Genomic DNA, 11409 nt, shown 5'->3' with positions numbered 1-11409 from the left:
GCCTGGGCACATCTGGTCTATTACCTGCATGCTTATATGCACACAGTCCCCTTCAGCAGAAACTTAACATGGTGTTCAGGCTCTCCTCAGCATGGCAATATGGTGTTTTAAAATTCCCTTCTCCTGTTCTTCAGAGATCATCAGTCTCTCTCATCCTCATCTCCCCTGGAGCCAAAGACAGGGTTCAAGAGGACAGTTTCTTGAACCGGGCGGTGGTGGCACAAGCCTTTAATCCCAGCACTCGGGAAGCAGAGGCAGGCAGATCTCTGTGAGTTCGAGGCCAGCCTGGGCTACAGCGTGAGATCCAGGACAGGCTCCAAAACTACACAGAGAAACCCTGTCTCGAAAAACCAAAAAAGAAAAAAAAAAAAAGAAAGAAAGAAAGAAAAGAAAAGAAAAGAGAGAGAGATCTGCCTGTTTCTGCCTCCTGAGTGCAGACATGTGCCACCACCACACCTTGAAGATAGTTTCTTCTATCTTTCTTTATCCCCTGCCATTGCCTCCACCATCATGCCAGCTCCCTCCCTGAGACCCAGTCTCCACCAACTGCCCTGACCAAACAGCAGCAGATGTGCCAAGGAAGGCTAGAGCCAATAAGCCTCTCAACAGGCTGGAGGTGCAGCTTGGTGGGGAGACATTTGCCTAGCATGCACAAGGCTTTGGACTCAATCTCTTGTACTGTAATAGGCAAAACAATGAAGAGCAACCACCCCAAATAAAAAAAAGCTCTTACCAAAAAGCCAACATTAGGTACAGCGGTCTTAGCAGACAGAGCAAGGTCTGATTAAATGATGAGAAGGGGCAGGAGGTAGCCTGGGAAACGCCAGGAGAATGGACCAACCACCACCCTCCGATATATGCCAGCAAGACAGGCTTCTTTCTCCAGGAAGCTGAGACTCCGTAGAGAACAAGGCTGGGGTAGACTCTGGGAATACAGGGGATGGGCGGGTGCCTTGCAGGAGCAACTGAACATGTATTTGCACACACCTGCTCTTAAGTCTCTCTGCAAATACACATGTTCCTAACACACATTTCTTATGCCAGCACTGGCACATGTAAGTCTCAGCACATAAAGGTTCATCCACACTCGACATAAGACTGTACATTTAACTGATACATATGCATACAAATCTTTTGCATGTACATCTTATTTGGGACTATATACACATTCCTAGGCACCTAGCCACACATGCATACATAAACATACATGCTACACATAAGACATACAACTTCATCCACACATGCCTGTACATACCTGTCTGTCTACCTGTGAACACATACAGACTTGCTTATGTTTACTTGCACTCAGGCCAACTAATACTCACGTACCTACTTGTGCATAACCACACACAGACCTGCAAATACACACACTTGTGCACAGCCTTAGCAATGGTCCTGGTGCCTGCAAGGTGCTTCCCTCTGTTGGAGACAGCGGATAAGTTCCTTTCGGTTGTCTAGGATGGTGTCAAAGCTCTCTTGCAGTCGGGCCTGCTGGTCAACCAACTGGTGCTGGAGAGCCCGGATCCACTGGAGCAGTGCCAAGCGCCGGTACATCACCAGGTGCACATGGTGTTTCTCCTTCTCCTGCTCTTTGTAGCGCTCCTGGGCCTGCAGCTGCTGCACAGCCTGGGCCACGGAGGGCAGAAGGGGATCCAGAGGGCTTGGGCCTTGAGGAGACCCACAGATAGGCTCTGGACTGCTGCTAAGGCTGTCGGTGCTCAAGGAACTGCTGGCATAGCCGATGTCCTCCAGAGGAGAGCAGACGCCGCTGGCAGCACTCAACTTCTCAGTCTCAGCCCCAGAGATCTCTGCACCCTCCGGGGGACTGCGGACTCCCGCCTCAAGGAGCCCAGTGGCTTGGAAGACCTGGTTGTCAGAGGGTGACTCAGAGGCACTCCTCACCAGGATGGGTTCCCCTTTGCCCAGCACACCACGCCAATTCTTATTGGCATCCTTACTCTCCACAAAGTTGGAATTATTGTCTGGTTGGAGCTCGGGTTGACATACTCCAGGAGGCAGGACCCCCAGGAACTGGGCCCCCTCTGCTAGCCCTGGTTGGATGGCCGCGAACATCTGGTCTGTGAGGGGGAAGCAAAGAATGAGTCACACAGCAGGATAGGGTGGAGTGGCAACCTTGGCCCAGGAACCTCTGCATGGCTTCCTTCCTTCTCTCTGATTAGTTGGTCTGTCTCCCTCATAGGGTTTTCCCTTTCCCCTTGAAGGCTGACTGTCTCTTTATTCTACATACCCCCCCCCATCACTTCATTCTCTGTGGGAGCTTCAAGAACCATCATGTATGGGTGACTCACAGATATGTGTCCAGCCCAGATACAACTGCTAGTCAACTTGGCAACCTACCAAAGGCTCTTCAAATTCTACACACCCAAACAGCTCTCCTCTTCAGGGTCCTCAGTCTATCAGATGCTTAGGAGTACCCTGGACTACTTACCCTCCTTGCTCACCACCCCACCCCCACTGTCCACATTCTGACAATTCTTCCTCTTGGCTCTCACTTGGTTCTGGCCACTTTTTGTCCACATGACTGCCACAGACTTTCCCTGACCTTCCTCCAATTAAAAATATAAATGTAGGGGCTGGAGAGATGGTTCAGCAGTTAAGAGTACTTCCAGAAGACCCAGGTTCAATTCCCAGAGCTCAAGTTGGATGGTTCACAATTGCCTGTAAAGCTAGCTCCATACCAACACCCTCTTCTGGCCTCTTTGGGCACACACACATACACACATACTCTCTCTCTCTCTCTCTCTCTCTCTCTCTCTCTCTCTCTCTCTCACACACACACACACACACACACACACACGCACACATGTATGCAATTTTTTTTTTTTTTTGGTTTTTCGAGACAGGGTTTCTCTGTAGTTTTGGAGTCTGTCTTGGACTAGCTCTGTAGACCAGGCTGGCCTCGAACTCACAGAGATCCACCTGACTCTGCCTTCCGAGGCCTGGGATTACAGGCGTGTGCCACCACCACCAGGCTCTGCAAATTTTTTTTTTAATTTTTAAAATGATGACCAGTTAAATAACAACAAATAATATTTTTTAAAAAGAACATGTATCAGCTGGGCGGTGGTGGTTCACACTTTTAATCTCAGCACTTGGGAGGGAAGCAGAGGCAGGTGGATCTCTGTGAGTTTGAGGCCAGCCTGGTCTACAGAGTGAGTTCCACGACAGCCAGGGCTACACAGAGAAACAAACAAAAACAGAAACAAAACAAAACAACTCTGTGTGTGTGTGTGTGTGTGTGTGTGTGTGTGTGTGTATAAATTTAGCTCATACTTGTAATCTCAGCACTCTGGAGGCTAAGGCAGGAGGGTTGCAAGTTCAAGGCCAGCCTGAGCTACATAGCAAAACTCTATCTCAGTAAAACAAAACTACCATTCTTGTAAAATGTATAAATGTGATTGGAAATGGCTTTGACTGCTGCCCCTAAAGAACTGTGAGGCCTTGCTTTGCCTGGCTCTATTGCGTTATTACCACTCTGTCTCTCTCATCCCACCGGACTGCTCAGAGACCCCCCTAGGCACCCCAGTCCAACAATATTCATTTGTCCCGCACTATTCCTCACCATCCCTCCCTCTAGGCGCCTCCTTTCCACCTAGAAAATTCTGTTTTTATGTTTAAAGTCTACCTGTCTGAAGCCCACCCCTTGTGGGCTGATACATACCAACCACACGGGAACTAAGACTCCTCCGGCTCCCCCCTCCCCACTCTGTCCTATTTAGTGTGTTTCTCATCCCTGGCATACATTGTTGATGGCTAGCAAATGCCTAGTCAACCGGGGCTGTTTGTTTAAACGATCTCGTGATCCTTTCTAATCTGGCTCCTTGGCCAAAACTAAGAACTCCTTTATGGAAACGCTAACGAGGTAGTTTCTCAACCTGTGGGTCGCGATCCCTTTGGGTTGACAGACCCTTTCACGGGGAATGCCTAAGACATGGATATTTACACTACTATTCATAACAGTAGCAAAAATTACAGCTATGAAGTAGCAACGAAATAGTTTTACGGTTGGGGGTCGCCACCTGAGGACCTGCCTTAAAGGGTCGCAGCATTAGGAGGGCTGAGACCCAGGGCTCCAGTGTATACCCAGCAGTAGCAGGTGTCAGGAAGGGGAAGAGCACTGCAGTGGGGTTCCTGTTCTTAGGGAGACAAAGCGATGGCAGCCCCTGGCTACTGCAGAGGACCCAGGGCTGGAAGAGCTGGTCCCATTCTCCTCCTCCAGAACCCACAGTAACGCACCTCTCTGGCAAGCTAGTCCCTTCCCTCCCGGTGCTCCTGGGACATATTCACTGTATCCAGTGTGCTCCATCCCGAACCCTCCCGCACCCCCTTCCCTCATTTGGGTTTGAACTGCCAAGAGGTTCTACTGACCACATTGCCAGGCCCGGAAGAACTGAGGACTCGTGAGTGAGGAATCCTATTAAGTCATGCAGCCTCTGGGAAGGTTCCCCTCTAAGCGCAGAGACCCTCCCCACACCCAGCAATGGGTAGAAGTCCTGAGAGTGAGGCGGGGCAGATGTTCACCCCTCTGGCTTGTGAGAAAAGGCCTGAAGATCTTCCCTCCTCTGTATTTTAATTTTTGTTTTTTTCCTAAAAAAAAATCTGGCTAGGCTCACAAGGAACGCTGGGGTGAGGCGGCATGGGAGTGGGGCTAAGGATCCAGCTTCGGAAAGAGTCAGTGACATGTGAGTCCAGACATCCCAGGATCTGGATTTCCCCTAAGCTAGCCCATAGTGGACCGGGGAAGAGGCGGCTGCCTCGAGGGAGACAGCACTGTGACCCTAATCTCTGCAGAGGTGGCTCCCCTCCCCGCTCTCCCGCGACTGGGCCCCAGGCCCTCCATCAGGGCCCGGACTCACGGCCTAGAGGCGCCGGCTCCCGCAAAGCTGGCTACGGCTCCTCCGGGGCCTGGTAGCTGCGGGGTGGAGGGGGCTGGGGGGTCCTCCCTGCGCGTGCACGCGTCCTGGCGTGGCTGCGTCGTTCCCGCACCGCTGGCCCAGCACGGCCGCCGGGACTGCACAGTCCAGCGGCGTCTGCGTGACTGGGCGGGGCGGCCTGACCCACGTGGCCGGTTCGGTTCTCCGCGCAGGAACTGCCTCCTCCCGCAGCTTGACCCGATCCTTCCAGGTCCGGTGTCATCTCCTAACCACCGTGGCCGGGCGCCTCGGATCCATCGGTTCGCCTTGCTGCAGACATGGCGACGCTGTGCCTCCTTCCTGGGTCTCCCGGTGGCTCGTGAAATCCGCGAGGCCGCGGTCCGGTCCGCTGCTTTCCTTACGCTGCCCCGCGCTCCGCTCCCTTTGTGTTTTGCACACACCTTTCTGCTGAAAGATTCTCCCTTCGTCTCCACTTAACTCGTAGATCTTTGAGGACCCTTCTCAATCCTAGACCTGGTTATTCCCTCTTCTATCCTCAGAGCCAAAACAAAAAACAAAAAACAAAAAAAAACAAAAAACAACAACAACTTTATTTCCTTCACAACGTTTCTCACCGTACTGTGACTATTTGACTACATTCATTTAGTGAAAGCTATGTGGATTTTGTTGGTTTGCTTGTTTGTTGTTTTGAGTCAGAGTCTCATTATGTAGACCTGGCTGTCCTGTGTAGACCAGGCTGGCTTCCAACGTACAGAGAGATCTGCCTGCCTCTGCTTTCCAAGTGCTGGGATTAATGGTGTTCGCCACCATGCTATGTTCTAACACAGCGGTTCTCAACTGGTGGGTCACACCCCCTTAAGGGATTGCCTAAAACCATCAGAAAACATAGATATTTACATTACAATTCATAATAGCAAAATTACAGTTATGAAGTAGCCATGAAAATAATGTTATGGTTGGGGGTCACCACAACATAAAGGGTCGGACATTGGGAAGGCTGAGAATCACTGTTCTAAGAAAAGATAGAGCACCTGGGAAATGGCTCAGGGTTGATGCCCTGTACCCAGGACCGGAGGGGGCGGGGCTTCTTCGCTAAAGACCGAGGCACCTGCTCGGTGGATTTCTGTGCTTTTGTCCAGGTGAAGAGGAATGTAAGAAGGGACCGGGTTTACAGACTCCAGTGGATTCTTCCCAGAGTTCTATTTACTAAGCTGCTCCTGCTGCTGCTGCTCCGGGGGTGGGGGGTAGGGGGCAGTTCTCTTTCCCTCCCTCCCTCCCTCCCTCCCTCCCTTCCTTCCTTCCTTCCTTCCTTCCTTTCCCCTCCACTGCCCTCCCCTCTCCTCTCTCTTTTCTGAGACAGTTTCTCTGTGTGGCCTTGGCTGTCCTGGAACTCACTCTGTAAACCAGGCTGGCCTCGAACTCAGAGATCCACCTGTCTTTGTCTCCTGAGTGTTGGGATTAAAGGTGTGTGCAACTACTGCCAGGCCAGTTTTCTTCCTTCCTTCCTTCCTTCCTTCCTTCCTTCCTTCCTTCCTTTCTTTCTTTCTTTCTTCCTTTCTTTTTCTTTTTTTTTTTTTTTTTGGTTTTTCGAGACAGGGTTTCCCTGTGTAGCTTTGCACCTTTCCTGGATCTCATTCTGTAGACCAGGATGGCCTCGAACTCACAGAGATCCGCCTGGCTCTGCCTCCTGAGTGCTGGGATCAAAGGCGTGAGCCACCACCACCCGAAGTTTTCTTTTTTAAAAAGTTTCATCCTCTCTCTCTCTCTCTCTCTCTCTCTCTCTCTCTCTCTCTCTCTCTGTGTGTGTGTGTGTGTGTGTGTGTGTGTGTTGTGCATGTGTGTGCAGGTACCCAGAGGTCAGAAGAGGACATCAGGAGCCCTAGAGCTGCTGGGAACTGAACTCTGCTCCTCCACAAGTGAGCAAACTGTCTTAACCGCTGCCATCTCTTCACCCCCAAAGGACCCAATTCTCAACCAAATAACAGCCATTACTGACCTAATGATAAAGGCATCCTCTTTTGGCTCCAAGTTGACTTCAATTCACCATTCTGCCACCTAGTGACCAAATGACACAATCACACCAGCAAATATGGAGAGAAGGGACACGGGAGAGAAACAACGTGATTGTGGCAATCACCATTTTAGAATGATAGCAAGTTAGATGTGGTGGCCCACACCTGTGATCTTAGCACTTGGGAGGCAGAGGCAGAAGGATTTCTGTGAATTCAAAGCCAGTCTGGTCTATACAGTGAGTTCCAGCCAAGGCTACATAGACTCTGTTTCAAAATCCAAACCAATCAGCCAAACATACAAATTTAGGGCATTCCTTTTAACTGAAATACATGTGTGACAACCTCAATCCCCTTTCTACATCAGGAGCTCAGAGGCCTCATTGGTCTAAGGTTATGCAGTGTTCTACATATCATAGAGCTAGGAAGGGGTTGTTGCTTGGAAGCAGATCAGTTGCCTAGCACAAGAGCCTAGGTTCAGTGCCATTACAGGAAAATAACAAATGTTTAGAAAAGCTCTTCTTGCAGGCTCTACCCCTCCCAACTCTAACCACATGGCTCAAACAAGAGCATGATGCATCTAAAGATGGGAACCCTGCTCCTTCTTCCTTTAGAAATGAAATTAAAAGACAAAATAGTGGGGGCTGGAGAGATGGCTCAGCAGTTAAGAGCACTGGCTGCTCTTCCAGAGGACCTGGGTTCAATCTCCAGAACCCACATGGCAACTCACAACTGTCTGTAACTCCAGTTCCAGGGGATCTGACACCCTCACACACATATACATTCAGGCAAAACACCAATGCATATACTAACGTCCCAGGCTCTGCATCCTGAGAATTTCTAGTTTTGATGCTTTCCCATGAAGTCCATATTTTGCCATGCCCAGCCTGAGTGGACTTTATCTCACTGATAATCAAAAGATTCCTGAATAAATATGCTAGCACAATGAGGTAACCCTAGGTTTGGATCGTGCACACAATATTGCAGTGATATATTGTGTACCCTAATAAACTTGCCTGGGGATTGGAGGACAGAGCCAGCCACTAGATTAAACATAGAGGTCAGGCAGTAGTAGCACACATGCCTTTAACCCCAGGAAGTGACGTGGCTGGGCAGAGAAAGATATATAAGGCTTGAGGAAATAGGAACTAAAGCAGTTCAGCTAAGATCCTTTTGGGTGAGGACTCAGAGGCTTTCAGTCTGAGGAAACAGGATCGGCTGATAAGTTGGCGAGGTGAGGTTGGCTGTGGCTGCTCTGCTTCTCTGATCTTTCAACTTCCACCCCAATATCTGGCTCAGGGTTTTTTATTAAAAGACCATGGAAAATTCAAACAGCTATTGTGTAGTTGTGTACTCTGAAGCAGAGCATTAGAGGGAGAGCTGTGAGATACGGGGAGCTAATGATACCCCACGACCCTCTTCAAAGTGATGAAAGCAGTGAAGGGTTGCTGGGGCAACAGAGACTCTCTGCAGTGGAGCTGCTGGCAAGCTCCAGGGACGCAGGTTTTGTGAGTGGTCACCCATGCTGGATTTGGGTTTTCAGAGATACCTTTGAGTCACCGATGCCCCTGTGAGTGAACCCCAACCCATGCTCCTATAAGCAACCCCAGTCAGCTCATTGGCTCACCAAGCTAGACTTTGGTGGAACTGTTTCTTCAGTCTGGCATCACCGCCCTCTCTAGGGTGAGTACACATTTGTTCGTGTCTCACCCAAGGGAAGTCAGACAACTGCTTAGCCCTCAGTGACTGCTAGCGGCTCTTTTCCTCTTGGTAGACACCGGCAGGCTGACACAGCCTGTGAGCCTCCACCATCTAGAAGGGGAAGGGACCTGGAACACAAAGAAATCGCCTCTGTGTTCCTGGCTAGAAACAGTCTTCTCAAGACAACTCAGCTTCCTGACCTGCACAACCTAGCATCTCAGAGACCCAAGCAGACTTGCAGAGCTAGTCTTCAGGTGCGACCACATACGGTGCCATACCCTTCCACTACGTTTTTATATCTATTCTGGCCTCAAAACACAAAGGATTACATATTGAAATTAGGCACGTGTGGTTCCAGCCATTCAGAAGGCCAGGGAAGGAAGAACACTTGAGACCAAGATCGGGAGGCCAGCCTGGGCTACATGTTAAACAGATTTAGATATCAAGGCCAGAGAGGTTCCCAGCCCCCACATGACAGCTCACAACTGGCTGTAATTCCAGTTACAGGAGATCAGATGTTCTCTTCTGGCCTCCACATGTACATGATGCAAGCACACAGTCATACACATAAAAATAAAAGTAAATTTTTAAAAAAGAATTATATATAGGATCTGGATGGTCCTTCAGGTCCCTGCTTCACAGAGGAGACTGCCAGATAGTCTGCAGACACAGGGAGAAGCGACTGATGAACTTTGCCAATAGGCGAGACAATCCTTCAAATTTCCTGCTTCACTAAAAAGTCTGCCAGAGACTCTAGGCCTGTAGGCTGAAGATGGATGCCCCAACATTGCAGAGGAACTTTGGGGGACTGTCCAGGCAGCCAGATGTCTCTGTCATTTCTAGAACTTTGGAAGTTGCTTACAATGTGCTTCCTGTTTATTTCGGTAATATTATATCCTTCTGGGGTCTTTGATGGAGTTGAAGACTAGATAGTTATAATTATAATTTTTCTTAGTCATGATAAAAGATAAATTAAATATGAAACTTTAGCTTTACAAATATAGGAGAGATGATAAGGGTATTTTCTTTAATCTTGCCAAATACAAATAGTCTAGATATTATAACTGTAATTCTTGCTTGATAATTGTAATATTTTATGTAATTTTACTATGTTAAAGTTAAAACCTTCTGTTACTTGGATTCTAACAGCTCCCTCTGGGAAGGGGTGAGAAGGTGTGGTGTCAATGACTCAGACACCAGGAATACGTTGAAAGCAAATAACGAACTCATTTATCCAATAACAGGGTAGGCCTTAGATAACCTCCTTCCAGTGCCCACTCTGTGTGGTCGTCCCTCATTGGTTAGGCATGATCAGGAACTCTGACATCACATTGCTAGGTCCTCAGGCAGATTCCAGGTTGGCTCTTAAGGAATACATTATGTGCATGCCTTGGCTACTGGTCTGAGCCTATTTCCTTGACTCTATGGGCCTGTCCTACTACAACCTCCCTTTTTAATTAGACAGTTAAAGGGGAAGGACTGTGGGAGTACTTTCTGTATGTTGTGAATATGTATTGCTCTGACTGGTTGATAATGAAGCTGCATTGGCCTATGGCAGGGAAGGATAGGGTTAGGTGGTATTCAAACCAAAGATGAGAGAAGAAGGGTGGAGTCAGGGGAGATGCCAGCCTGCCACGGTAGGAGTCACATGCCAACAGACCAGTAATGCCATAGCCACGTGGCAACACATAGATGAATAGAAATGAGTTGAGTTATAAGAGCTAACTAGCAAGAAGCCTGACCCATAGGCCATCTAGTTTGTAAGTAATATAAGCCTCTGTGTGTTTACTTGGGACTAAGAGGCTGTGGGACATAGTGAGAGAGATTCATCCAGACCATGGGGCTGGGCAGGACTGGAGAAATTTCTAGCTACAATTAAGAGCATATGTTAATCTTGCAAAAGATCTGGGTTCAGTATCCAGAACCCATAAGGGGGTTCATGATCATCCATAACTCCAGTTCTAGGGGATTTGACAATCACTTCTGTCCTCCATGGCATCAGGCACATATGTGACACACATGCATACACACAGGCAAACATTCATACACATACACTTTGCATCATAACACCCTAACCTAGCACAGCTCGGTCAATAAGTCCATTGTTCTCTGTAGAGCAAGCTGACCTTAAACTTGCAATCTGCTGCAGTCTCTGGAGTAGTTAGGATGACAGATCCCTGTCACCAGGCCTGGTTTCTATTATCCTAAAAGCTAGTTGGACTGGGCTTGGTGCCACAAACCTTTAATCCCAGCACTTGGGAGACAGAGGCAGATGGATCGCTGCGTTCAAGGTCCACACAGCAAGTTTCAGGTCAGCCAGGGCTACATCATGAGATTGGTCTCAAAACAACAAAATCTGCCAATTGTTTCTGAATGACATAACATAGAAGTCAAGTGGATTTCAAGAGCACCAGATGGGCCTCTCAGTCAAGGGTTATGTTGCAGGAGAGACTCCAGCATTGTATGAATAATGTAGACAGTGATTCCGGATGTTTCATAGTTTTCAGAAATGTGAGACTGTGGAGAACAAAAAGGCCCAGAAAGCCATGGCCATCTACATCTGCATGGAGACAGAGAAGCAGCTACAGAGGCACCTGTCACTCACTCACTAGTCAGGACACTGAGAGATCAGTCACCCCAAATGTAGGCATATCTACGACTGTGTCCACCCTGCTCCATATATATGCCAGAGACACAGAAACTACAAGCTATCCAGGGCCTGGCTGCAGGCCGGGCCATGAAGATCCAGGTTCAGGCCCCAGTAAGTGAACAGTAAGAATACTGCGGGTTGGAGATTTAGCTCA

General features: G+C 48.8%; 1 protein-coding gene across 1 annotated transcript; it reads right to left on the bottom strand.

The window, feature by feature from the left end:
- Window positions 1-408: 408 nt before the first annotated feature.
- C2H1orf216 (chromosome 2 C1orf216 homolog) lies at window positions 409-5256 on the bottom strand. Its single transcript, XM_036178395.1, has 2 exons — window positions 4878-5256; window positions 409-2078 (listed from the first exon to the last, which is right to left on the bottom strand). The coding sequence occupies exon 2, from the start codon at window positions 2071-2073 to the stop codon at window positions 1384-1386; it is 690 nt and encodes a 229-aa protein (XP_036034288.1). The 5' UTR covers window positions 2074-2078; window positions 4878-5256; the 3' UTR covers window positions 409-1383.
- Window positions 5257-11409: the final 6153 nt, after the last annotated feature.

The sequence above is a fragment of the Onychomys torridus genome, chromosome 2 (genome assembly GCF_903995425.1).
Source record: "Onychomys torridus chromosome 2, mOncTor1.1, whole genome shotgun sequence".
Classification (NCBI taxonomy): domain Eukaryota; kingdom Metazoa; phylum Chordata; class Mammalia; order Rodentia; family Cricetidae; genus Onychomys; species Onychomys torridus.
The sequence above is the reverse complement of the archived record's forward strand: the minus strand, read 5'-3'. Positions and strand labels throughout refer to the sequence as shown.

Excerpts from the sequence above, each read along its gene's own strand:
- C2H1orf216 (XM_036178395.1), bottom strand. The coding sequence starts at position 2,073 with ATGTTCGCGGCCATCCAACCAGGGCTAGCAGAGGGGGCCCAGTTCCTG.